At 55.4% G+C, this 25,107-nt stretch overlaps 8 protein-coding genes across 8 annotated transcripts; 3 read left to right on the forward strand and 5 right to left on the reverse strand.

Moving 5' to 3' along the window:
- Positions 1 to 24: 24 nt before the first annotated feature.
- On the reverse strand, positions 25 to 486 carry KRP23_13463 (DPH4-like protein; the record flags this gene model as incomplete). The annotated part of the gene is made up of 1 exon (XM_067884179.1): positions 25 to 486. The coding sequence occupies one exon, from the start codon at positions 484 to 486 to the stop codon at positions 25 to 27; it is 462 nt and encodes a 153-aa protein (XP_067738221.1).
- A 307-nt stretch (positions 487 to 793) lies between these two features.
- Positions 794 to 4,106, forward strand: KRP23_13464 (uncharacterized protein; the record flags this gene model as incomplete). The annotated part of the gene is made up of 4 exons (XM_067884180.1): positions 794 to 796; positions 854 to 1,093; positions 1,761 to 2,218; positions 2,300 to 4,106. The coding sequence occupies 4 exons, from the start codon at positions 794 to 796 to the stop codon at positions 4,104 to 4,106; spliced, it is 2,508 nt and encodes an 835-aa protein (XP_067738222.1).
- Positions 4,107 to 4,229: 123 nt separating this feature from the next.
- KRP23_13465 (putative mitochondrial-processing peptidase subunit alpha-1, mitochondrial) lies at positions 4,230 to 5,810 on the reverse strand (the record flags this gene model as incomplete). Its single annotated transcript, XM_067884181.1, has 1 exon — positions 4,230 to 5,810. One exon carries the CDS (start codon positions 5,808 to 5,810, stop codon positions 4,230 to 4,232), a length of 1,581 nt encoding a protein of 526 aa, XP_067738223.1.
- A 114-nt stretch (positions 5,811 to 5,924) lies between these two features.
- Positions 5,925 to 7,505, forward strand: KRP23_13466 (tRNA pseudouridine synthase A; the record flags this gene model as incomplete). The annotated part of the gene is made up of 2 exons (XM_067884182.1): positions 5,925 to 6,311; positions 6,387 to 7,505. 2 exons carry the CDS (start codon positions 5,925 to 5,927, stop codon positions 7,503 to 7,505), a joined length of 1,506 nt encoding a protein of 501 aa, XP_067738224.1.
- Positions 7,506 to 8,184: 679 nt separating this feature from the next.
- KRP23_13467 (Potassium voltage-gated channel subfamily A member 1) lies at positions 8,185 to 9,839 on the forward strand (the record flags this gene model as incomplete). The annotated part of the gene is made up of 2 exons (XM_067884184.1): positions 8,185 to 8,425; positions 8,515 to 9,839. 2 exons carry the CDS (start codon positions 8,185 to 8,187, stop codon positions 9,837 to 9,839), a joined length of 1,566 nt encoding a protein of 521 aa, XP_067738225.1.
- Positions 9,840 to 10,032: 193 nt separating this feature from the next.
- KRP23_13468 (Cyclic nucleotide-gated channel rod photoreceptor subunit alpha) lies at positions 10,033 to 17,460 on the reverse strand (the record flags this gene model as incomplete). Its single annotated transcript, XM_067884185.1, has 4 exons — positions 10,033 to 10,896; positions 10,975 to 13,587; positions 13,855 to 14,755; positions 15,734 to 17,460. The coding sequence occupies 4 exons, from the start codon at positions 17,458 to 17,460 to the stop codon at positions 10,033 to 10,035; spliced, it is 6,105 nt and encodes a 2,034-aa protein (XP_067738226.1).
- A 192-nt stretch (positions 17,461 to 17,652) lies between these two features.
- Positions 17,653 to 20,076, reverse strand: KRP23_13469 (Reticulocyte-binding protein 2-like protein a; the record flags this gene model as incomplete). Its single annotated transcript, XM_067884186.1, has 1 exon — positions 17,653 to 20,076. The coding sequence occupies one exon, from the start codon at positions 20,074 to 20,076 to the stop codon at positions 17,653 to 17,655; it is 2,424 nt and encodes an 807-aa protein (XP_067738227.1).
- A 1,717-nt stretch (positions 20,077 to 21,793) lies between these two features.
- On the reverse strand, positions 21,794 to 23,837 carry KRP23_13470 (Lateral signaling target protein 2; the record flags this gene model as incomplete). Its single annotated transcript, XM_067884187.1, has 2 exons — positions 21,794 to 23,699; positions 23,803 to 23,837. 2 exons carry the CDS (start codon positions 23,835 to 23,837, stop codon positions 21,794 to 21,796), a joined length of 1,941 nt encoding a protein of 646 aa, XP_067738228.1.
- Between the last annotated feature and the right edge of the window lie 1,270 nt (positions 23,838 to 25,107).

Raw genomic sequence — 25,107 nt, forward strand, 5'->3', positions numbered from 1 at the left:
TGGCCGGCATGGCATTTACTGTTTCTATTGTTTTGTTACCGCATGCAGCACCCGAATGTGCAGTGAGCAGCCCGTGCAGGGTACGACGTCCACGCCGTCCTGTAGCTCATCCTCTGTGATCTCGTACAGATCACCACAGCGGCACTGATGCGTGAAGAGCACCTCGTCGTCGTCGTCGCCCGGCAGGATCTCACGCTTCATGTCTGCAAGTGGGACCTCATCGGACACCATGACCAGCTCCTGCTCCCTCCTCCGCACGAGCTCGTCTTGCAGCAGCTTGGCATCGTACTGCCGTCTCTGCTCCTCCGTCCGCAGCGTCTCGTAGGCCTCCTGTACACGGAGGAAGCGCTGCTCGTCCTCCTCCGTCGCGGCCGAGCGCTTGTCCGGGTGGCATCTCCTAGCCGCCTGGTGGTACGCGCGGCGAACGTCGTCAGCGCTGCACGTCGCCGCCACGCCCAGCACCTCATAGAAGGACGGCGCCGCCATTCTCCAGCCGATAGTCCGCCCTCGGTTCTGGCATCCAATCACACCTGATTACCACCGCATTGCGCCAGACACCACAAGGAACGGGAAAAGAACGCTGTAGCCCTAACCTGTGTGAGTGATGGTCTACACAAGTCTCAGCAATGCTTGCGGCCATTGCAGAAGAACAGTGAGTGCGACGTCGTCGTCTTCCTCGCCTCCTTCCTCCTCCGTTCGCCTTCCTTTGCCTCTCCGTCAGTAGACGCGCGTAATCTGTCGCGTCGTGAAGCTGGCGCGTCTTCTCCTCGTACCCGATGGAGCTGAAACTGAAATGGTGCGTCTGCCTCCTCTATTGAAGTTGCATCCTTCTCACCCTCGTGTGGCTGCGCAGAGCCTTCCTACGAACGGCGGGACTGATCGAGACGCTGTGTCTGCCCTCCCCGCCCTCTCGTTTTCGTCGTTGTCGCGTCCGCTGTCCTACTCCATCTCGCGCTCGCAGATCGTCTCCTCCGCCCATGGACTCTCGCGCAAGCGCAGCCATAGCGGTGACTCGCCCCCGTTGCCGCCTGTCAGCTCGTCTCGCGTCGCGTTCGCGTCGCCCCGTGTGTCGTTCTTCCCTCCGCCTTTTACTGTAAGCCAAACTCCAATCGCCGACTCAACAGCAGGCGGCTCAACAGTAGCTTTCAGGCGTCAGGTTCCAGTACCACCAGCGACCAAGCGGCTACGCCGTGAGCCACTGAGCCCCACGTCGGTAGGAGAAGTCTCTGATGGCAAGAAAATGCCTCGTGCAAAGACGGCGACGACACCTGGGGCTGCCCAGATGCAGTCGATGCTTCGTGGGCTGCAGCATCTTTCGACGTGTAATACCTGTGGGTGTTCAAATCCACTGTGTGTTTCAACGCGCACTTTTGTGGATAAAGTGAAAGCGCATCGCTCGGCGATGGCAGTCAATGCAACGCATGATACAAAAAGGTGCGGCGCGTGTAAGCTCTGGAGGTCTATTGTGCGGGCGCATGCCCCCACATGCTCAGCGGGTGCGACGTGCCGTGTGCCTGGTTGCTCTCCGCAGCAATAAGTGCTGCATTATCCTGAGGAAACTGTGATTGAAGCTGTAGACGGAGACATAAAGTGGAGTGCGTATACCTTTTCTCTAACTCAAAACATGTTTTTATTTGCAGCTCAGGTACTCGGCTTGCTAATTATGGCGAGCGGTTGTGGTGGTTTTTGACATGTTGTTCAGCATGAGCATACGATCATTTTGCAACTGACCCAGGAAGAAGTTCGCGCTGTGGGCGCAGGCAGCAATGGTGTTTAAATTCTGCAGCCCTCCGTGGGTTGAGGAACCTCCTGCTGCCCCACCTCCAAGCAACCACGATTCAGAGGACGACCGTTCAACTGAAGGACAACGATCTTGTGCGGAGAGAGCGTGGGATGACCTGTTGGTCGCTGCTTTTCGAGCAAAGCAAAGCGAAGACCCCAATCGGTGGGAGAAGGAATTCAGCGTATTCTTCGATGACAGCAAGCCGGTGGGCCTCGGCTTCCAGCCTGCTTCGAAATGCAACAGGTTTAGCCTTGTTCCCACCGAAAGCTATGCTTGTGTCGTTCATGATGTGGCCCCTGTGGGGCTCGCAGCAGACTACAACGCACGCTGTCGTGCCGCAGGTGATTATTCGCGGATCATTGTGGACAAGTTGCGGGTGCGTATGGTAAACGAGCATGATGTAGCCAACATAGCCTATGCTGACGTCCTCCAAATGTAAGTAAGGGTGCGTTTCCCATCGTATTTTGCTAGGATTGGGATGTAATGTTTCTCGCTTTGTCTGTTGTCTGCCACTAGGATGCGAGACGCGAAACCGGCATTGACCCTGACACTGGCCGATATCAACTCTGGGCTCGTGAACACTACCGGTAACCTCGAGGAGCGATCGAAGAGCCTTGGAAATCTCTCTCTAGCGAAACAGCCTCGACGTAGGAGCAGCTTATCGATGGGACCAGGGAAACTGAGCTCTCGCCACAATAGTCATTGCAGTCTCGAGATTAAAAGCGACTGCCTTCAACTCCCAGAGACGACGAATGAGGCAGGTTGCTCCGACGTGGTGGTGAGCAACTTGAAGGCAGAGTATCTCGAAGTGAGTCAACAACTTTGTTCAGTGAGGGAGAAGCTGAGTGCCTTGCAGCAGGTGCGCGAAGAAGACGTGAGAAGAGAGCAGGAAATAGCAGCGCGGCAACTGGAAACCCTGCTGCAGGAGACTCGCAAGGTGCAGCGGGAACGCGATGACATGGTAGCGGTCAATAAACTTCTGCTAAGGCACAAGCGAGCGTCAACAAGCACTCTAGCTGAACTAGAAGCAGTCAAAACTGAGCAAGTCCAGCTGCAACGCCACCAGGAGGAGCTAGAGAAAACTCTGGAAGACCTTCAGGCTCAGCTTGCAGAGCAAACTGTCGCTACAAACGAAAGTCGCGAGCAAGCGAACGAGCTTCGGCATGATAAGGAAATGCTGGCGCTTCAGTGGCAGGAACTGCAGGAGGAGCACCGAGATACGCAAAAGCAAGTCGATGAGCTGCATGACCGACTGGTCGACGCTCAGCGAGCTCATCGTGCAGTGGAGGTCGTCCTTGCAGCGCTTCGAACTGCTCATGCGGCCAAGACACACCAGGTTCGAGAGCTTCAGGCTGCTCTTGAGGTCGCCAACTCCCGCACTACAGTAGAAGAGGAGGATCCTCCTGTTACCGCTGAAATTCCCGTAGCAGTTCAGCCAGTTCAGTCAGTTCAGCAGTCACCAACGTTGCCGCCACCAGATCAGCCAAATTCAGCAGCGACAACCGTGCCGCTTCATGATCGATTGAAAGACGGTAACTTCGACTTGAACCAGAATCGCGATGAGCTGCTGGCAGAGTTCTCGTGCCACGAGCAGCAGCTACAGCAGCTCCAAGAGCAAGTGCACGCGTTGGAATTGGTAAACTCGACGAGCAAGCAGTTGCTAGCTTCGCTCCACGAGAACCTGCGAGAGGCGCAAACTCGTGAGCGCGTCATGCGCAGCGAATTCAGTGCTGAACTCGAGGTTGTCCGAAAGAAGGTGGAGCAAGACGCTCAAACCACGCAAACCGATCTGAAGCGCCAAATACGTGAGCTCGAACAGCGCTGTGAGAACGAACGCACGGAGAAGACTCACCTGCAAGCAACGATCGATGAGCTCGAAAGCGCCAGCAAATCTCGCGCTGCAGCACAGGCCAAGGAGCACGAGTTTCTGGCTCAATTCAAGCGACAACTTGAGAGCGGTATTGTGGTGACCAAGTTCGGAGCCCGAGGAGTGCCTCACCAGCGCGTCGTGTATTCAGATGCACAATGCCACTGGTTGTCATGGCGCTCGCCTGCGACGTCAGTCACCCACGGCTCGCTAATGCAGCCCAAGGCTGACGCCAAAGCAGACACGTGCGACTTGGTTGAGGTGCTACCGGGTGCAACCACTGAGACCTTTGCCCGTCAGCGACCTGATGCACCAACACGCTGCCTTTCGCTTGTGTTCGTGCACCCGTGCCGCACTCTGGACCTTCAGGCAGACACTGCCGCGCAGTGCCAGCAATATCTTCGGGGCTTTCGCTTACTGCAGGAGGAAGCCGCGCATAAGCGCCACCACATGTAGATATCCGATGGACCTACTTGGAAGCACACACGAATACCTCTTTGCCTTTTTCTATTTGTTTGTTGTTTCCCTTTCTAGCTGTGCAGCGGTGGATACCTGACTACCTTGCTGGATGGAATACACTTACTCGCTCAATCCTTCCTTGATACCGGCAACGACCTGCTGGTACTGTGGGAACTTGGGGATGTCTCCCGAGTACACGAGGCTCGGCGGATTCTGCATGGCCTCCTTCACCACTCGCTGGATGTCCGCCGCTGTGACCTGGTCAATCTTGGCGCATACGGACTCAGGGGTCTCGCGCTCGCCGTACGTGAGCAGCTGGCGACCGATGTCTTCGTACAGGATCATGCGGGACTCGAGGTTCATGAGCACAGACGACTTGAGCTGGTTCTTGGCGCGTGCAAGCTCGATGGCGTCCACGGGCCGGTTAGCGACACTGAGCATCTGGTTGCACAGCAGTGCCACGAGGTTGCTAGTGTGTGACGGGATGCAGGCACCATAGATACCCAGCAGACCCACGTCCGCGTGGATCGATGAGAACGCGAAGGCAGACTCGACCCAGTAGAAGCGGTTAAGCACGCTCGTGTATAGTCGCGAGTACATGCCCTTGCCGGGTCCACCCGCAGAGAAGCTGTCACCACCACCCAACAGCGTGTGCAGCACGCAAATGGGTACCAAATCCTCGTGATGCCAGCCACCAGTGGGGAACGCCAATGCCGCGTACGAGAACTCGGACTCTGGGTTCGGGAGAGGGTACAGCCCTCCCGTGTAGATCACAGGCTCCAGTGTCTCGGGGCTCGATGGTGTCGCCATGGGCGTGTTAGCCGGAGCCACAGGCACGTCCGAGAAGAACTTCTCAGCGAGCTTGACCAGACGAGCGTGGTCGACTCCAGAGCCAGCCAACACCATCTTCTGGGCGACAAAGTGCTCGGCGCGAAATTTCTTGACCTTCTCCACTGTTAGCGCATCGATCTTGTCCAGCGGGCACTGCAACGGGCGTCCCAGCGGCGCGTCAGCTCCGTAGGCCGCCGCGTGGATGAACTCCTGCAGCATGGCCGGCGGGTTCTCCATGAGGTCCTCGCTCTGGATGCGCATGATGGCCTTGATGCCCTCCATCTCCTCGGGCACGAGGTCCACATTAAGGATCGCGTCCGCCAGCAGCTCCAGCCCCTTGTCCACGTTGTCACGCAGCAGGTCGATCGTGTAGATGATCTGCTCGCGGCCGCACGAGGACGTGGTGAGGGCGCCAATGTCCTCGATCTCGTGCACTAGCTGCGCGTGCGGGCGCGACGTGGTGCTCTTAAAGCCGAGGTGCTCCAGCAGGTGGCTCACGCCCACGCCCTCGTCGTCCTCGAAGCGGCTGCCGGCGTCGATGAATATGCCAAGTGTGGCGGCCTGGCCGTACGTCTCCTGCGAGATGACGCGCAGACCTGAGGGCAGCACCGAGATCTCCGTCTGCGGGGGCTTGAGCTGGCTCGCGGGCTTGAGCTGGGGCAGACCCGGCAGCTCCCGCTCCAGCGACTGCTGCGGCTTGACGTCCACGGGCACCTCGGGCCGCAGGATTTCCTTGGGGTCTGTCGGGTGCTGCGCCTGCGAGAAGGAACGCATCTGCGTCAGCGTCTGCAGCGGCGCCAAGCGTCCGGACGCGCGCACAGCTAGCTGCCCCGCGCGCCGCAGCATCTGGAGACTTCGCAGCGACACCATCTCGTATTGGATAATGGGCGACGCAGACCGCATGATGAGATTAGTGTACGGTACACCATTTAAAGGGTGCCTATCACCTTAGCACTTGGCTCCAGTCATTAGAGCAAGAGCAGCATGGTTGGGAAGCGCAAGAAGACCCACTGGGCCGCGCGCCGCAAGACGAAGCAGGCGCGGCGCGAGGACGACGGCGAGCAGCAGGACACGGAGCCGCGTCCCGACCGCCGTGCCGACCGCTCCGAAGCCGTCCACCCTGGCTCCTACGCGGCGCAGCGCCAGCTGTCGACAACTGCGGAGACTGCGAAGACTGCGGAGACTGCGAAGACTGCGGAGACTGCAGCGAAGCCGACCAAGCGCCGCTACGGCCTGTGGGTGGCCTTCTGCGGCAAGGACTACAGCGGCATGCAGATGAATGAGGGCGTCAAGACCATTGAGGCGGAGCTGGAGCGCGCGCTGTTCGAGGCTGGGGGCATCGCCGAGTCCAACTACGGGTTTCTGCAGAAGGTCCGTCTGGTTAGTGCTGGAGCTGGGAGCTTTTGTGATATTTACAGTAGTGTCTTGTATTTTTTGCTGCTGCAGATCGGATGGAGTCGCGCGGCTCGGACGGACAAGGGCGTACATGCTGCAGGCCAACTGCTCACGGCCAAGCTGCACGTGGGCGACGACGTCGAGGGCTTCGTGGACAAGGTGAATGCTGCGCTGCCCGAAGACATTCGAGTGATGCAGATGGTCTCGGTCACCAAGAACTTCAACGCAAAAATGACCTGCGACCAGCGGACTTACGAGTACCTCGCTCCGACCTTCATCTTTGCCAAGCGTGCCCATGCTACGCCAAAGGAGAAGAAGGAAGAAAATGCAAACGGAGCGACTGCTTCGTGGCCTTCGGACCTGCATGAATCTGAAGAGGGTTTTGACGACAATATGATGATTGACAACACGACGCTGGAAGCGCACAAGGCGTTCCGACTGAAGGATGAAACGCTGGAGCAGCTCAACACCGCGTTGCAGCAGTACGTTGGCACGCACAACTTCCACAACTTTACGTCCAAGATGGAGCCCTCGAACCCTCAGGCGAAACGCTTTATCATTTCGTTTGAGGCTGATCCCCCATTCGTGCAAAGTGGCATGGAATGGGTGCGACTGCGTGTTGTTGGCCAAAGTTTCTTGCTGCACCACATCCGCAAGATGATCGGCACTGCTGTGGAAATCATCTCGGGTGTTACCGACCCGTCCGCTATTGAACGGGCCATGCAGCTGACAAAGATGGATTTGCCCAAGGCGCCCAGTGTGGGGCTGTACTTGGCGCAGGCCCATTTCGAGGTGTACAACATGAAGATGGCTGAGTCAATCCAGACGTCCCACCCACCACTTGATTTGAAGGAGCCTGTGGTTGCTGCCGCAGTCGAAAAGTTCAAGCGCGATTTCATCTTTGACCACATCATGAAACACGAGGAACGCACGCGCACGTATGCCAAGTGGCTGCGTACGATGGAGGTTTTGCCCTTTGACTATGTTGCAAAGCCTTACCTTGAATGGAAAAAGGAGAAAGAGGAGGAAGCTGCTCGCAATGACCGTGATGGCAGACGCGAGTTGGCAAAGGCTGCGCGCGCACAGGTTACCACTCCGGCTAGCAATGCAACGGAGACACCAGGTGCAGAAACAGTATTACGGCCGGAGGAGACGCCTGCTTCCAGCTGAGGGTCCGGTGGCCGGCGTGGTAAAGCTATATACCAGCTTTCCAACAATCGGCAACCGCTCGAGTGCCAGACATAGCAACTTTCGGGCTGAGCTCGGGTCAATAATACTAGTGACGGTGTGATCTGAAACCATCGACATATTTTTAGGGGGCTAACTGCTTGCATTGTTTGCCTTTTCTTGTGAAAGGGGTGACCAAAAACTTGCGTTGGTGCGTGCGGTGTGTACTGGACTTGCCCCCGGTCAATATCAGCTGCGTCCTTACTGGTACTTGATCTCGGGACTGTTGTCGTGCTACCAGATCGAAATGGAGCTATCAGAGACAGCTCTTAGACTTTCCAAGGTCATCGAGCGTGAGGCTAAACGCCGGTCGGCACTACATACCGGCAGCCCGCGATTTTTTCATGTCCAAGCCCACCTTCCGTCGTTCTCGCGGCCGAAAACGGACAAGAGTACGGAAAGTCAGCAGAGTCAACGAAGCCGAAGGTCTGTCGGGTCTGTCGCGCCGACACCTGAGGAAAACCCAGCTATGCTAAAGGACGACAGTATTCGGCACTTCCCACGAGTACCAATTCCCGACGTTATCATGGACGCGAAAGGAGCCCAAATGCGACAAAGTTCCGCTACAGGCCGATCCGATTCCCAGTCACAGTCAGATTACGCGGACGAGACTCAGAGCTGTATGCAAAAAGCATGGGGGTTCTTTGAAGACCCGCAATCGTCCACACCGGCTTACTACTTCTCGCTGGGGATTTACGGATTCATCATAATTTCCACCTTCGTCTTCGTTGCAGAAACTGAGGCAACTTTTGACCCGTATATGACTGTGCTCACTCATATTGAAGCGATATGCGCTGGTGTCTTCTCGTTTGAGCTTATTGCTCGTTTACTCGTGTGCCCAAGCAAGATAACCTTCCTTCGTGGTACGTTGTAAATTACTGCTAACGTTATGCCTACGAATGAGTGCTGACTGACAGCATCATATTATTATTATTTTATCTCTGCTTGTCAGACTACTCAAACTGGGTAGACTTTGCTGCAGTTTTCCCGTTCTACATGGAATCGCTGTTAGCTGTGGACAATGCTGGATCATTTGGCGCCATCCGAATAGTGCGACTCACTCGCGTCGCTCGCGTCCTAAAGATGTCGCGTTACTCCTCGGCTATTCAAGTCTTCACTCGCGCAATCTCGATCAGCATCAAACCACTGACAATGCTGGTATTTCTCATGTCTATCGCCATGATTATTTTCTCCTCAGCCATCTACTTCGCCGAGTTTACACCCGACGGTTGTCGTGCCGACGGATGGATGGGAAACTGTGATCTCGATTCCTCGGGGGATGTCAATTCCACCGAAGTGAAGTACTCCGTATCTGCAGCGGCTGCGGTAGCCTCAGTGTTGGCAAGTGATGCCTGCGTGTGCGTGGATCCGAACCCCTACCAAGGTATCGCGACATCCTTTTGGTGGTGCATCGTGACCATGTCCACAGTGGGTTATGGCGATATGACACCAGTCACGTGGATTGGTAAAGCCGTAGGATGCTGCACTATCCTGACAGGTATGCTCGTGCTCGCACTACCTATCACCGTCATCGGAACCAATTTTCAGAAAGTCATGAAATCTGTCATGCATGAGACTATGAAAAGCAACGTAGACTTCCTTAAAGGAAAACGTATGCTCTGCCGCAACGAGATCGAAGCTATCCTGGAGCGATTCCACGCTGTGACTGAAGGGATACATCTTGATATCGACGACGTCATCAACGTCTACGACACGGACAACAGCGGTATGTTAGAAGACGAGGAACTGGCCAAGTTTCGCAATGATCTCGAGGTTCTGCAAAATCGCGCCTTTATGAACCAGATAGTGGTGCCTAGCGGTGGACTCCATCAACACCGAACTTCCTCAACTTCGAGGCATCGGTCAGGTGCCATTACCATTGCTCCATCAACAACGGCAATGCTTTTGCAAAACAAGGCCGCTCGTATCGATAGCTTTGGACACCGCCGATCAAGCGTGTCAGCACCATCACGACCGGCGCCGACTTCGGTTGGTACTAATGCATCCGATCCTGCGCCTGCTGCCGATGCCTCACCTCAAATCGGGCCCAGTGTCGATGCAACAATGATGAGCAGTGCTTCTCCTCTGGACCAGGAAGCAGTTTCCAACGGCTCTCCATACGTGATGGAAGACAACGAACTGATGCTTCGACTGCTCGACATGCAGGAGAGCTTTCAGGAACGACTTCATGAGACAGAACAACGGCTCGAGGCGAAGCTCAACAACCTCACCAAGATCCTCATGCGTCTTGAAGGTATGATGGAGCTTGACGACTAAAGCGAAGTAAGACAAATAACGACTATTTATTAACATTAGAGATCTTACACTTTTGTACTTCGAAGTATGACGCACTAAACAGACCGTGACACTACCGACCTCCACGGTGGGTGTCTTGTAGTTGTCAATGAAGTACACGTTGGGAGCACACGTTATTTCTAGCTCTATTTGTTGGTCGTTGTATTAGTGAGAGCTATGGAAACCTCTCCATACTCCCCTTCGGGACCAGCACTTCCAGGAAGAGTGCAAACGAATCTTTCCACAAATCCATCGTTTCCTGTGAAGCTCCGTGGAGTGCTCGCTTCAACTGTTCACTTCCGCGTCTCAACTTGACGTCGTCGCTTTCTGTTTTACTTGACATTGGTGCCATGTCAGAGCCCTCATCATCTTCATCGCTGCCGCTGTTATCCGTGCTGCTATCATTGCTGTCGGCATCTTCCTCATTATCATCACTGCTACCAAACCAATCAGTCACAAACTCCGATGTCGGCTTCTTTTGGCGCACAGCAAGCTGTGCAGTGGCTAGTACCAGACTGAAGTATGGGTGTGATCGAAGTACATGAAGTAGGTGATCAGAGTTCAATACAAAGAGATCGCAGGCGCGAATCGTGGTGACGGTCGTGAGACTCACAGAATGGCCAAGCAGACCACTTTCTCCAAAATAATCACCACCACGGAAGCGGCTGGCGGGATACATCTCTGAATTCGACACGCTCTTCGTCAGAAGGTAGCCCCGAACAACGAAATACATAGCCTTGCAAACGCTGCCTTCCACAATGACATTCTCGCCTCGTGGGTATCCTTCAAAGCGCAGGCACTTCGCGATCGCGTACGTAAGGTTTCCGAGCTGGAACTTAGCGCCGAAGTCGGTTGGTTCAGGTTTCTCACCTTCTTCGGCTCCTGCCTCGTTACCTTCGCCCTCAAAGTCAACCGATTCTTGCAGTGTATCGTGAAGGAGCGGTTTGAATACGCGATGTACGAACAAGCTCAGCGGTTGTTTTGTAATTGCTAGGATACCCTCGGTCCGGACACTAGCAGGAAGGTCTTCAAAAATTAGCTGGTAGTCAACGCCACCATGAGAGGACCACCAAGACGTGAGAAAGTTATCTGCTCGTCGTTTAAGCGCTTGGCTTACTTTCCAACGCGTAAGGAAGCGTTCGACAATCAAGTGGTTCTTCCGAAACTGCACCTCATTGTCGATATACAGCAGGAACACGTTGGCCATTTCGGCGATCATGAGAGCCATGACAAGCTGACCAATAAATGACATGACAATGGCGAAGGCAAAGTTAAGCTGTGACGCAGGCACGAATGTTCTGCTCTTCTTCACAAATGCTGTGACAGCAAAAGACAACCCTCGGAAAAGCCTCAGCATTAACAGCTCTGAGGACGGGTCGTCAGCATCAAGCGCGGTCGAGGGCAACCAGTTCTGCCATTCAGTGCCAAACCCATCGTAGATCGACACAGCAAAGTAGGCACACGACGTCCAAAACATTGCCAACAGATACAACAACCACAGCGTTTGCGCGCGATTCACCTCATAGGCTACACTTCGGCGTGTGATTTCATTCCGGTAGTACACGAGATTAGCAACTTTTAAGCAGCGGTTCAGCCGCAACCACTTGTACAACGATGCACGCTGCAGTCCAGTCACAAAGCTTATCGCAAAATGATCCAACGGGAAGGTAGCAGCGAGATCGATAGCGAGTCTCTCGCGTTTGTAGCCCACAAGCTGGTCTTGCTCGTATAGTTCCATCGCAGCTTGGTTTGTCCGCATGTGGAACTGGAACCAAATATCGACCCAAAATACAACTTCGCACAGCACCTCGGCCGTCCTTAACCATACGGGAACCACGTTCCATCGGTCCAACGAATCGTACGTAAGACGGTAAGGCACCATGACTGCCACGAAGACGGTGCAAATCGACACCAGCCGCATCCACTGAAGGTAAAACGGACTTTGAATCTCTGCTCCGTGTGCAAGTTGTGTTGCTACAGCTTTTAAGGAGCGAACCGCTGGAACCACCCAGCGTGCAACTAAAGCTGCCGAGCTGAGCTTTCGCCAGCGCTGAGTCACCCAAGACCAAAACCGACGGGGTGCATCATCAGGTGGGTTTGCCCCCTTACGATGACTGAGGAGTACCTGCTCGATGTTTTCCGCTCGCGCATTGACAAGGTCCATACGAGATGCAGTACGTTTAAGCCCACGGCGGCGAGTTAAAACCCCTGTTTCAGGAGATTGTGCTTCATAGGCAAGGCGCTGCAACCGCTGCTGTTGCTGCTGAATCTTGACAATGCGCAGAACTTTTTGCTGCCACTCAGGATAGCGAACAAACACCAATTCAAGGGAATGCCTAGATAGCTTGTACAAAATGCACGACGTGTTGGCTTTTACGTACGCATTGCGTGGCGTGTTGGTGAACAGTGCAGCCTCGCCGAAGTAGCTACCAGCCGTGATCTCATTCACTTTATGCAGCCCGGTTAAACTCACACGTGTACCGGAAGTTGCGGTCGGAAAAACGACTGGCGAGCTAACCTTTGAATTACCGGCTCCAGATGTTGCAGGCGCTAGGAACGGAATGTAAATGTCGAGCACACCGGTGTAAATGAAAAACATTTCGCTACCTTCCTCACCGAAGTGGCATATGAATTCGTCCTTGACGAAAAGTACTTGCGTGAAAAGAGACACTAGCATGCGCGTGACGGAATCCTCCATACCAACGAGAAATGCCACCTTTACGATCATCGACTGCAGCTGAAACATCCGCATATCCACAACCAAGGACGGTGGCAGCACGCGCTCGAGCGCATGCTCCTGCGTGATCGAATGAAAGCGTTTGAAGAAGAAGTAGTTTTTGAACTTATCCTCAACGCTTGGGGGCAAGTCAAAGTGACGCAGGAGCTGGCGCAATGAGCCCAGCTTGGCGACAAAGTGTCGATTTTCAGAGTCTTGAAGCTCGATCACATCCGAAATATGTCCAACGACATAGGCAAAGAGGAAGAATCCAGTCGTCATCGTAACGACACTGAAGATACATTCTCCGACTGTCTTCGGTAGTTCACCTTGGCTCGAATTTGACATAAGGCCGTAAGCCCAGAAAATTGATGCCAGGTACTGAAGTCCACGTGCGGAGAACTCTAGTGACTCATAAGGTCCCCACATAGTAGCTCCGAAAGATGACGCCCAATCATCAGGGCCACTCATAACAATGTGAACGCCAGATTTGTGTGCTGCAAAGTCAAACCACACGCATCCGAACATATGCGAGGCAAGAAAGGAATAGTATACGAGCTTGAGAAGTCGAAGCTCCGTCGTGAGTTTAACGTACTTTGTCTCGAGCGTACGAAACTGACTGGAGGCCTTGAAATATCGTAGCATCTTGTTGATGTTAATAATTTCAAATTGCCTTGTTGGCAGCGACCAGTTCACAATGAAAAGGGGAACGAGAGCAGCCATGTCGATAGCAAAGTGTACCGAGCGTAGGTAGCGCCGCTGAATAACCACTAAATCCATGACTTTGTTGCCGTATTCGTAGAAACCCAATCGCAAGTGCATATAAGCATCCAGGACAAAAAGAAGCTCCAGTATTATCGTGACCGTATCAGCCAGAGCGCGGCCACTAGAGCTTTCGCTTGCTCCAAAGAATATGTAGAACATAACTAACGTTCCTTGAAGCGTTGACGCTGCCAACATGCCGGCTTCCCAAAGCCCAACAAACGGCCAGTCCGGGTCAATGGCGGTGCCTCGCTGCCACCACTCCACATTTTTTGCAAGCATTTGAATTAGTCCGGTGAATTGTTTTCGTCGTAGGGCTCGACGCATCGTTGGGTTGCTCATTGCAATCGCTCCAATCCCAGCTCGCGCCTGCAATGTCCGTAAATCCGCCGACCGAGCCACACGGGTATCATGTAGGCGTTGTTCTAGCTTTCTTAAACACTCTGGTAGGGTCGGTATGACAGTTTGCATCGCTTGTAGATGTTCTCGCGAAACGTACACAACAATGCAGCCACTTACAGCGGTAACTCGCTCGGAGTACCCGATGCTTGCTGATGCTTTTAAGGTAGAACGTCGCCTGGTCTCACGCCTATCGTGCGCTGTGGCCGACTGAAGTGCCGCAGAACCGAAAAAACCACCAAGCGGAGCGTGCCGAGGCACTTCGCCGTCGAGCATTATGGACACCTTGCCCTCCAGCAGAAAAAAAAGTCCAGCAGCGTAGTCACCGCGGCGATAAATGATCTCACCCTGTCCGTACAAAACAAACTTTAGGTTATCTAAGAAAATGTCCTCTATCTGCTCCAGTACGGTCGGACCTGACGGTGTTGCTCCAATACTATCAAGGTTCCGAAGTGTTGGGTTAGAACAAAGCATTTCCAGCGAGTCCATCGCGGGGGTACAAATGCTGCGAACAACGTCCCGCTTGATGGCAGCGGGTAGATCATCCAGCAGTTCATCAATTATAGCGCCACGGTGAGCAGACCACCAGAAGTCCAGGAAAGAGTTCACGCGCAGGTGGATGGAGAGTGGCGCATTCTGTCGCTTTAGGAAGCGCTGCATACGGGCTCGTGCCGCAAAAAACTCTTTTTGCTCGAGAGCAGACGCAGTAAAGCCTTTTTGCACGTGATCGACGACGATAGCGGTAATGAAAAACCCGCTCAACATGAATATCAATGCTGCACCGTACTCGGTATCGCTGGCAGGTTCGACCATGCGACCAACCGCAGCCAGCACGTTGGCAGCATAGTACAGTGATCGGAAATACTGCTCGCCGCAAATTTCTTGAGCTTTCGCACTGTCCACACCAAGGATTTCTCCTGACGTGGTCTCGAAGTGCGTCGAATTCAAGCGCTCTAGGCTCACATCTTCAGATGGAAGCCATTGGTTTTCCCCGGTACTAAATCCCTCCAAAATGGTGGTGCTAAAGTATAAGCACGCCACGACATGATACAGCATTAAAAATAAGACTGCAAGCAGCATCAATTTATGTTTGCTGCTCATACGAAAGAATGCCTCGACCTCGCCAACAAGCCCATGTATTCGATATCCGCAAAGTAAGCGGGGTAATCGCAACGCAGGGTGCGTGAATTTAAGTGGCATGAATACCCAGTAAGGCCACGCGCAACAAAGGTCGAGAACAAATCTCCAACTTGAAGCGTAGCGCCTTGCTGATCTTGCTGGTTCTAGAATTTTTTCTGAGTTCACTGTGAAAGACAGGTGAAAGTTGCCGTAGATGTCCGCCCAAAGTACAATATCCGCCAAAACATGTAACATGATAATGTACCAGCTAGGCCAGTGTCTCTCCAGCACTGAGAACGAGAGCAGCAACGGAATAATTACCCAATTGTAGCAGGTCACGACTGTGAAAACAGCGATCCATATCATTCGTTCAGTGGACTCAGCGTCCAATCCACGTTTCATAAGAAGATGATGCCACCAATACTCATGCGGCGCTGACACAGTAGCAGAGAGGTGAGGAAATTGATCGTAAAACCCCTGGATAGCATCCGCTGGCTTAACTGCGTTGTCGTGGAAAAAATTCTCGCGAAGCATTGTCAATCTGTTCATTCCGCTTGCAAGAAATGATGTGCGCTGGCTGTTGCGTCGTGGCGCTCCTGGTGCCTGGTCTCTTGGAGTTTGCTGGATCAAACCAGAAGAAGTTGTCTGCGGCAGAATCGGGAATATCTTGCCGAAGCTGTTTTTCTTTGACTGCTTCCGAGGTACTTGGCTGTCACTGCGAAAGCTATCGCTGTGTAGAGTTTTGGGGTGTGGGAGTATTGGTAAGGAGTGTCTAGGGACTGCAGAGCCTTCAGGCATGATGCGAGCTTTGTTGTGGTCTGAAGGTGGAAGATGAACCGGCTGGAGGCTAACTCTCTTCACGTCTTGAGGTGAGGAAGACTCAGTTGCTGTAGACGACCAGGTCTCATTCTTCTTCGAGCTATCTCCACTTGCTGATTTCGAGTCAACATCGGGCAGTTGCTGGTTAGTAGATTTCACCGCCAGAGCACGAGCACGTAAAAGCTGTTTCATCCGAACAAGCTGAACAAACGACAGCGTCAAATTGTTCTTCGGCTCGGTTGTATCAGCATCACCAGAAGTTTCGATACTGACGAGCGGTGCAGTTTCTGCAGCAGCAACACTGCTCTTCTGGAGCATCTCTGCAACGGTACGGTTAATGACTTGGGCATATTGAGGATACCCCTCAAGAAGTTTATCTGCGTGTGCACGTGAAAGCCGATACAACGTGCAATAGGTCGCAGTGATAACAGTGGCGGTACGTGGCTGGCGAGCAAAAACAGCGACCTCGCCTACAAAGTTCCCTTTGCGCAGCTCACGGACTTTAACGCCGCCCACAACCGTGTGCAGCACTCCCGTGTGAACGATGTACATAGCGTCTCCATGGTCACCAGCGCGAAAGAGGGCTACACGCGCTGGTAGCGCAACTAACTCGAGTAACCGAGTCACAGCTCGAATGAAAAGACCATCACAACCGACAAACACTGGCACCAGCGCAACAGTGGCTTCGAGAAGCTCGACCTGAATATCAACTGAGATCGAAGGACAAAGTCTCCGCGCAGCTTCTCGATCGTTGGCCTCGGCTTGTGTGTGATATCGCTGAAGATATTCGACGGCCTGTGACTGCAATTGCGCTGGCACTCGGTGAAAGGCCAAGATATGCTGGAACTGGTGCACACGCGCCTCGGCTAGCTCAGCGTCGCCATCTTCACACTTGGAAAGCAGGAAGAACGTCGCACACAGTGCCGTGAACAGCGTAAAGCCGCAAAGCCCCACAACGATTGTGAACGCGAACTCGGCGTTGTGATGAGGGAGTTCTCCCTCAAAGGCGCCTGTAAGTAGCCCAAACGCCCAGAAGAGCGACATGAGGTATTGCCGCCGTGAGGTATGATGCCCTTCGTGCGGCGCATGGGGCAACCAGTGGTTCGGTTCTTCTCCTGGTGCTGGATGGCTATAGCCGAAGCTGAACCGCCCACACGCCACAAAGTGGGTCAGCAGCACCGTGAACCCGAGAACCTTGGTCAGCTTGAGCGACGCGAAATGGCGTGCGTAGAGATCGTCAAGGTTCGCAGTAAGCGCTGGTAAGCGCCACATACGCACGAGTTTGTGCATTTCCAACAACGCGATTGATCTGCTTCCAGTCGCACTGGCTGGCAGCACAAGCGAAATCGGGAGCAGCGCTGCCACGTCCGCTACGAACGCTGTAGACGACAGATACTTTCGTCGAGCCTTCCGTGCGTCTCGAAGCACGTTGCCGTTCTCGTAGTACCCTGTGTTGAGCTGCACGTAGATGTCTGCACAGAATAGAAGTTCACACGCGTAGACGCCGATGAGTTGGGGTCGTGTGGCCTCGGGATGAAATGCCGCCAGGAACGGGATTGTTGCGAGCTCGAACAGGATCGCTGCGAGTCGGAGCTGCTGGCATATTCGGATGAATCGGGAGCTCGGGTCGAACGCGTTGCGATTCTCTGATGCCTGAAGTCCCGACGAGCCTGCTCGGCGGCGTTGGCCCAGCAGCATCGTCATCCGGCTGGGCGGCCGCGATACCGACGAGCGCCGGCGACTGCGACTGGATGCCACCGACATGGCCGAAGCCGGCACCACGCGCATGATTGGGGAAATACGCAGGCCGCGTTCGACGCACGTTATTCTCTTTGCCATCAGCCCGGCCAGTATTTATAGGGAGGGGCCTACGCGACTCCATCGCCTCCAATCCGTCACGAAACGACCAGCTTTTCCTGCATGAACAGTAACGCACCTTTCGTTGCCAAAAAAAATTAAGTTAATCCAAAGCCTCACGTCCTAAAACTCGACCACATCTGGAAGCTCCGGCAAGTTCGTCAATTTTGCGCTCGTCTTGTCCGCTGACAGGGGCGGTGGCGGAGCTGCGCTAGCGCCTGCTGAAGAGGCTGCAGCGCGGTCTTCCGCGGTCGGGAGCTGCGGGCCGATCATGGGCTCAGCGTAGTCCTGACTCGACGGTGCCGGCTCAGGCCCAGTAGTCTTGCCGAAGGAGCCCATAGCGCTCAGGCCGGCCATGAACCCCATGTTAGGGCGCATGTAGGTTGGCTGTGGCCCCACGGGTGCTCCGTAGCCGTAGGGAGTCGGGTACAACTGTGGAGGGTAAGCACCGAATGTCGCCGCGAGACCGTAGGCGGGCATACCCTGCGGCCCAGGCGGATACATTGGCACGAACGGAGGCGGGGCCACCTGGTACATCGGCATAGGCATTGTCTGTGCGGGGGCTGCAGCAGGAACGCCAACAGGAGCGCCAGCAGGAGCAGGAGCAGCGACCGGTGGAACAGGAACAGAAACGGGAGCTGAAACCTGCACTGTCGGGGTAACTTCGGTTTGGGCGAACGAAGAAGACGACGTGGGGGCAGGCGTCGGAGCGGCCTCCAGAGCCGCACTCGGCTGCGGAGCTGGTTCCGGCTCTGCCGTCTTTTCCACGACAACAAGTGCGTTCGAAACCACAGGTTCGGCAACAGCAGCGGCAGCCGACTCGGCAGCACGCTCGGCGGCGCGCTCCTCCTTCTTCTGGATGCGCTCAGCAGGTGACGTGTACTTTTCTTTCTTCTTGGCCTTCTTCCTCTCCTTTTTGTCCTTCTTTTCCTTGCGTTCACGCTCGCGACGCTCCTCCTCGGCCTGCTTCAACTCGACCAGTTTCCGGAGCTCGGCCTCCGCCTGGCGCTGCTTGGCTTTCTCACGTTTCAGCTTCTCCTTCATCTCGCGGCGCTCCTTCTTGTCGCGCTTCTCCTGCTCCTCGCGCACCTTGGCCTCTTCCCGAGCACGTTGCTCCTCCCGGTGGGCCCGAGCGAGCTCTGCAGCCTGAAGTGCCGCGAGATCCTCCTCCTCCCTCTCCTTCATCAAGCGCTTCTTGGCGCGTCGCTCTGCGCGGTGCTGCTTCTTCAGTTGACGTAGCTCTTCCTCCTCGTCCAACTCAGCTTCCGCCACTTCCACCGGAGCAACAACAACCTCCTCCTCCTCTTCGTCGTCGCCGCTAATATATCCGTCCTTCACGCTGTTGGCGTTCTCACTACTGCTCACGAAGCTTTTCCTGCGGCTCTTGGAGCTGCGGTGACTGCTACTGTGGCGCTGGGTCGCGTCCTCCAGCTCCACGACGCTCTCCTTGGTCTCACCTTCAACCATCAACTCATCTTCGTCCTGCTCTTCCTCCGAGTCGCTTTCGTCCGACGGGCGGCTATGGGTAAGACTCTTGCGCGGGTGGCGCGCGTCCTTGCGCATCCCGGCGAGCCTCGCCGCCGCCATCTCCGCGTACAGGTCGCGATTGGACTCGAGCTTCTGCGCGCGGCGGCGCATGCTCTGCTGCTGCTGCTTCTGCGCCTCGCGTGCCGCGAACTGCTCGTCCACAAAATCCGCGTCATCGTCCTCGTCGCTGGCCGCCGCGGGCTGAACGACGACGGTGCCGAAGCGACTAGCGCGCCCCTCCTCAAACAGATACGCGTCAGTGGCCAGCGTCTTAGCGTCCAGCAGCTCCGAATCCAGCAGCACGGGGCGCGCGTCATCCTGCAGCTCGTACGTGGCCTTGTTCTCGCCCCCGTAGAGTCCCCAGTCCGCGGGCTCATTCTTGTCTCCGTCCGGCAGCTCCTGCGAGTTGCTCGACGCGCCCGAATTCGTGCGGAACAGGCCGTCCGAGTCCGCGCTCGTCTTGCGCACAGCCGCGGCCGTTTCCGCCGCCGACTCGACGCTCTGCGTGCGCCGCAGCGGCACGAGGCTGCCAACGCTGTTGAGGCGCATGTCTCGGCCGCTGCGGAAGGCCGACTGGACGGCCAGCAGCTCCAGCCACTTGTCCTTGTCGGCCGCGGACGGGGCCACGCACTGGAAGAGCTTCTGGTCGCGCGTCTCCATCGTGAACGCGTGCTGGTAGCGGTGGAAGCCCGTCTTGCCGTCCCAGTCGCTCAGGCACTTGAGCTCGTGCACGCTCGACGGCCGCTCCGGGTGCGCGTCGTACGCCTTGCGGCTCTTGTAGCTGCGCAACATGGCGCACTTGCGCTCGGCGGCGTCCAGCTCCCACGTGGACACGCAGTAGCGGTCGTGCATCACGGGCATCTTGGCCACGCGCTTCTTGAGCGGCCCCTCCATGGCCACGTCACCGCTGTAGGACGCGCAGCTGCTGGTGGCGCTGGCGCTGGCTCGAGGCTCGCTGAGCTCGTCGCGGTGTTTGCGGTGCTTGCGCAAAAATCCGCGAATGCTGCGGGTCTCCGCCATCGGTTCAGAGGGGGCCTCCGATGGAGATGGAAACTGGGGCAATGGCGGATCGACGGAACCCGAATCGTGTCTTTGACGACGCGCGCTTTTCTTCGAAACCTTGCCGCAATCGGACGACCCATTTCAGCAGAAACTACCCATTTTAGAGCCCCCAAAAAAACGCTACAACTTGGCTTGGCGATGCCGTAGCCGACCAACGCGGAGTCCAAGGTGTTGCTGTAGCTACATGGATAGCTACATGTCTTCCAGTCGAGGATCACGGCATGCGATATGAAGGTAGGGGCAACTGAGCTGCTGCACTCAGCACGCGCCTTGGAAAAATCAACTTGTCAGCGCCCAGCTGCTGCTTGGCTGCCGTCCTGTAAGCGTGCTCTGCCATTGGGAGGTAGGCAAATGCCAAACTACGACTTTGCTGTAGATGTATTATACGTGGCATGATTCTCGCATGATGCCAATTACAGGTTACTCGCTGTGGTGACGCCGCCGTTGCTCATAATTTGGCTAAGTCGGCGCTGTCATTCCATGCAGTTCTCCAGCATTACACTTCCTCACGGAGACGACGCCGCACCAGCGTGCATGCACCACCGACTGCCAAAACGCAGTGGGGCTGGCTGTGTGGCCGACGATTTTTTTTCGTGCGATTGCAGACTGCAATTTGCAGTGCCCATTTGGGGCGCGAAAATGGCCATTGCATTAGACACGCATCTGCGCCATAACAACGCATTCAAAACCTGCGGCGCTGGACGGCTTCCGCAAATCCACGGCTGGCCGAGCGTTGCAAGCAGGCATTGCCCCGGGGAACGCAAGGTGCCTGTCCGCGATCGCCTTCGCGTGCAGGCTGCCAAGAGACAACTTCAACGTTGCCTTTGATGGCTTGCATGATACCCTCGGAACAAGCATTGGAGTGACGGCGACACTATAATAGCGAGGATGCCCTCTCTCCGACCATTGAGGCGCTTAGTGATACGCTGTTGCTACGGACTGCCTGGCACTTGCTCGCAGGGCAATGCTTGTTTGCATCGTGCAAGCGTTAACTGGCGAGCTATTAAACTTAGTGAGTCCCGGACAGAGTGTTTCAGTGTTGCTTCGTACGAGGTGTTCCGGTTGCTTGCTCTACAACTGCGTTGGCTGGGTGTCGAGTTACAAAACCTGCTTTGGACGCCATGCACAACCATAAAATCAACCCTTTGGATTAGTCTAGGAGGTTAACCTGGCACATTGCTACCACTAAAGTGTTACTTGTTAATGTGTGAATGGTTGCTCTATGGGAGCCGAGTGATGCCAGGAAAAGAGTCTCAGTTGAGCTCCAGGTGCTCCGTGGTAGATATCGGCCAGTTGGACGTTGTACTCTGCGTCAATGCCTCGTCAGCATAACCAATCTCGCTTCATAAGACAGGCGAGGAATGAACAACATGGCGACGTCGACTTGCGCGGACTTCGTGCATTTTTACTCTATGGATAAGCCGGCTATCCATTGCGGTACTTGTACCTGTTGTTGTCGACCGTTCGTCTTCGCCTCCGGCTCAAAAGCAGCGACCGCACTGCAACTGTAATAGTACTACATGTAGCTGGAGGTTGTAAATACATGTATCAAGCAGCAGCGATAACAGCAAGGATATTTGATCAAAAATGTTCACTGCTTCCCTCGCAGGTCATAACGTATGGCTCAGTAAATAGTAGATTGTAGGGTGCTGTGTGAGCTACGACTGCATTCATATTAGATCTCGTACAGTCGAACTGTCGGGCGCGGCACAGGCATCGTCGACGCAAAGTCCACCTTGTCCGCGTCCCCCGCTCTTCTCTTGGACCGCACGCCCGGGTTCGAGTGGACTCGGCTGACGCTGAGCATGCACCGCAAGAGCTCTTCCTGCTCTGCAAGGCACTGGCTAATCGAGCGAGACGAATTGAACCGGTTCGAGGGCTCCTCACGGCTCGGGCGGCGGCCAGGGCAAGGGCCACTCGAGCTCAGCAACGACTCCCGACCACTGCGTCTCTTGCTATACTTCCGCGGAGCCAGCGTAACGCCCACAGTGCCTGCTCTCGACTGTCGTCGCAGCTCGGACATTGGCATCATGTCCGTCGTGTCGATAACTTCCGTGACCTCCTGCCCCTCCGTCACTGGCTCAGCCTTCTGCTGTTTGCGGGTCGATTGCCTCCGACTCATCGAGTACCGGCCAGACATCGACAGCTTCTTGTGCAACTTGGACCTGGAACGTCGAGGCTTCTCGTCGAGCACTGCAACCTCATCGTCAATCACATCTAGTGTAGCCACGAACGACATCTCGTCCTTTTCCAGCGTGTCGTCCGGGCGAGTGTCAATCGTCCACGAGGACTGCGACGAAGACAGCGAGCTGGCAAGCCTCGATCGGCCAGAAGCGTTCAGCGACGCCTTGCTGGCGTCCTCGGAGTCCGTCTCAGACCAGTCGGACTCGGACCATTGAGAAATAGCTGGGTCCCACGAGCTGCTGGGGTCGCTAGTATTGCTCACCGCTTTACGCAGTGTGCGTCCGTTGCCTTCGGAGCTGAGCTTGCCAACACTGCTGACGTGTGTGGCCGAAGACGCACGCACGAGCCCCGACGCACTCGTTGACGATTCGCTTCCTTGGCGAATAGAAGACACGCACGCTTTGCAGAAGTGCGTCTTGGCGACCTGGAAGATGCGCGACTTGCTATCTGCTTTGTTGCTGCGAGGAACGCTGCGGACGATCACGCAGCGATGACAGAATATGTCTCCGCACAGTCGGCAGTGATTCCGGCGGCGAGTCGCGGCATTGAACGGGAGCTGGCAGCTCGTGCATGCCTTGCGCGAGTCGTTCGGCACCCAGTCCGTCTTGCACACCATTCCCTGTTTCAGAATGTGCTTCGAGTCCACAAATAGGGCCATGTCGTTGTAGATGCGCATGAACTTGCGGAAGTTCTTGGCACGCACCGACAACCCTGCAAAGTCGTTCTCGCTCATGACGAAAAGCTGCGTCGCGTCCGAAGATGATCCTGCGGGGCGGACGATGGCGACACTGTGTGTCTTGACCCGCTTTATCTTCAAGGAGCGGTAGAGCTCTGGGCACTCTTCGATCTCCACGGGCAGGGTCACACGCACCCCTACGTCGCGCCCAAGCTCGTCCTTGGTGTAGGTCAGGTATTCCAAGAAGCAGTTGTCCCGCTTGCGACCAAAGGCGGACGGCTGCAAGCACGCCCACTTGATGCCCATGTACTCGTGCGCCTTGCCGGAGTCTCTCGTGTGAATGTTTTTCAGTACGACCGCGTCCACAGCGTATCCGTACATGAACTGGTTCCACTCAAAGAGCTCCTCCGACGTCTCGGCGTAGTACAAGTCCATGACATTTCGGTAGTTGCCCTGAATGCGTCCGTACATGCGGAACTCGCTGTGAGAGAGTCCTGCGGGTGTCTCCTGTCGAATTGCAGTGAGCGGGCCCTCGGTGCCGACCGACACCCACGGCTCGCCGTAGATCGGGTAGGCCCCCTTGGCCTCGTGCCGCTCGTACTCGCTCAGGGCGTTTTGAACGATGTTCTCGACCTGCAACTCGTAGTTTTGAATCTGTTCATCGGACAGTTTGACTTCGGGGAAGAAGCCATCGGGCAGTGGGAACGTCTTGGCGTCGTTCCTGTTGGCATGAGTTGAAGCGACAGCATGAGCAATGCGTTAGTTATCGGAAACCGTGGCGTGGAATGCAGCGTTTGAGTCAGCGTTTGGCTGTCCAAACCTACCGAGATATGGTGCGACTGCGTCTCGAGGACAGCATGACGGCAAATCGAGAACTAATCCAATCCTGCGCGATTGCCAACAAGGTTTGCGAGATCCCTTCCGAGAGCGGCAGTCGGTTTGAGCGGTCACCCGGAAGACTCGCACCGAGAGACGGATGCGTGTAGGTCCAGCTGGGGACATTTACCAGCGATGTGTTTCAGAAAAGTCGCGACTTACATGTTCGAGCGTAGCCGGAGCAGCGCGCTTGAAAAGTGGATGGCTCAAAAGCACTGCACGGACACTTACGCCCGTGACTAGACTGCGTAGCCTGCGATACATGGGCGAAGACCGCCACGAGCGCCCATGGCTTCAATAGTTTGGGGGCAATGCAAGCACGCCAGCTGTCCTGCAACGGTATCCGCAAATTCGCAGCGCTTGTTGGTCGCACGTGATCTTGTGGTGGCCACGACTCGTCATTTTTTTTCATGGCTCGCCGCACACGTACATTAGAGGGTCAATACATATGCGGCAAACCACGAAAACATGGCGAGATGCATCCGAAGTTCGAGTGCTTCTCGCCACGTGCATTGGGTCGTCCGTGCATACGCCTTGGTAGATACTGTACCACTCCCCAACGAAAAACTACACTTCAAAGTAAATAAGCATTCGCCCGGCGGCGCGGTGATACAGTCCGATGTGGACTGTGTTTGTGCCGGCGTTTGTGGCCGACGCAAAGCAGCACCACGAATCCCGCACACCCGGGTAAAAGATGCGCTGTGTGCAATGGCCAAAGCCTGGAAGTGATGGAGAGGTGCGAGTCGCGCGTCAACCTGGCGGCCAAGTGCTCGATGCATTACAGCCGCGCAACTCCTCAACTCGCTAAGTCTCCGAGACCACCATCCAGACCAAAACGATGTGTCCTTCGTGCAGATGACAAGGAAGAGGTTGCAAATGCCAACTGCGAGCGCACCGCACACGACGTGGTCGTTTGATCCCTCCTGGCGGTCGTGCTGCCAGCATTGTGCTAGTCTCCTCGGCCTCTCTCCAGCCAGTTCCTGAAGTCCCAGGAGCTTCCTGCCAGGAAAACCAGCAACTTGCTGGCAGCAAGGCGGCCGAAGACGGATGAGGCAATTTGTCAGCTTCTGATGGCGTCGCCGAATTCCCCACGGACCGAAGTTCATCGCGAACGGTGCGTATTTCAAATACTATTTGGGTAACCCTGACGAGGTACAAACACGTCATGACTCTTCCAGGCTGCAAGACACGATGTGTTTGTACCTCCTCCTACCAATTGCAGGGAGACTCGCAATGAAAGACAAGGTAAACCG

The sequence above is a fragment of the Phytophthora ramorum genome (assembly GCF_020800215.1).
Source record: "Phytophthora ramorum isolate Pr-102 chromosome Unknown Phyram_PR-102_s0018, whole genome shotgun sequence".
Lineage (NCBI taxonomy): Eukaryota > Oomycota > Peronosporomycetes > Peronosporales > Peronosporaceae > Phytophthora > Phytophthora ramorum.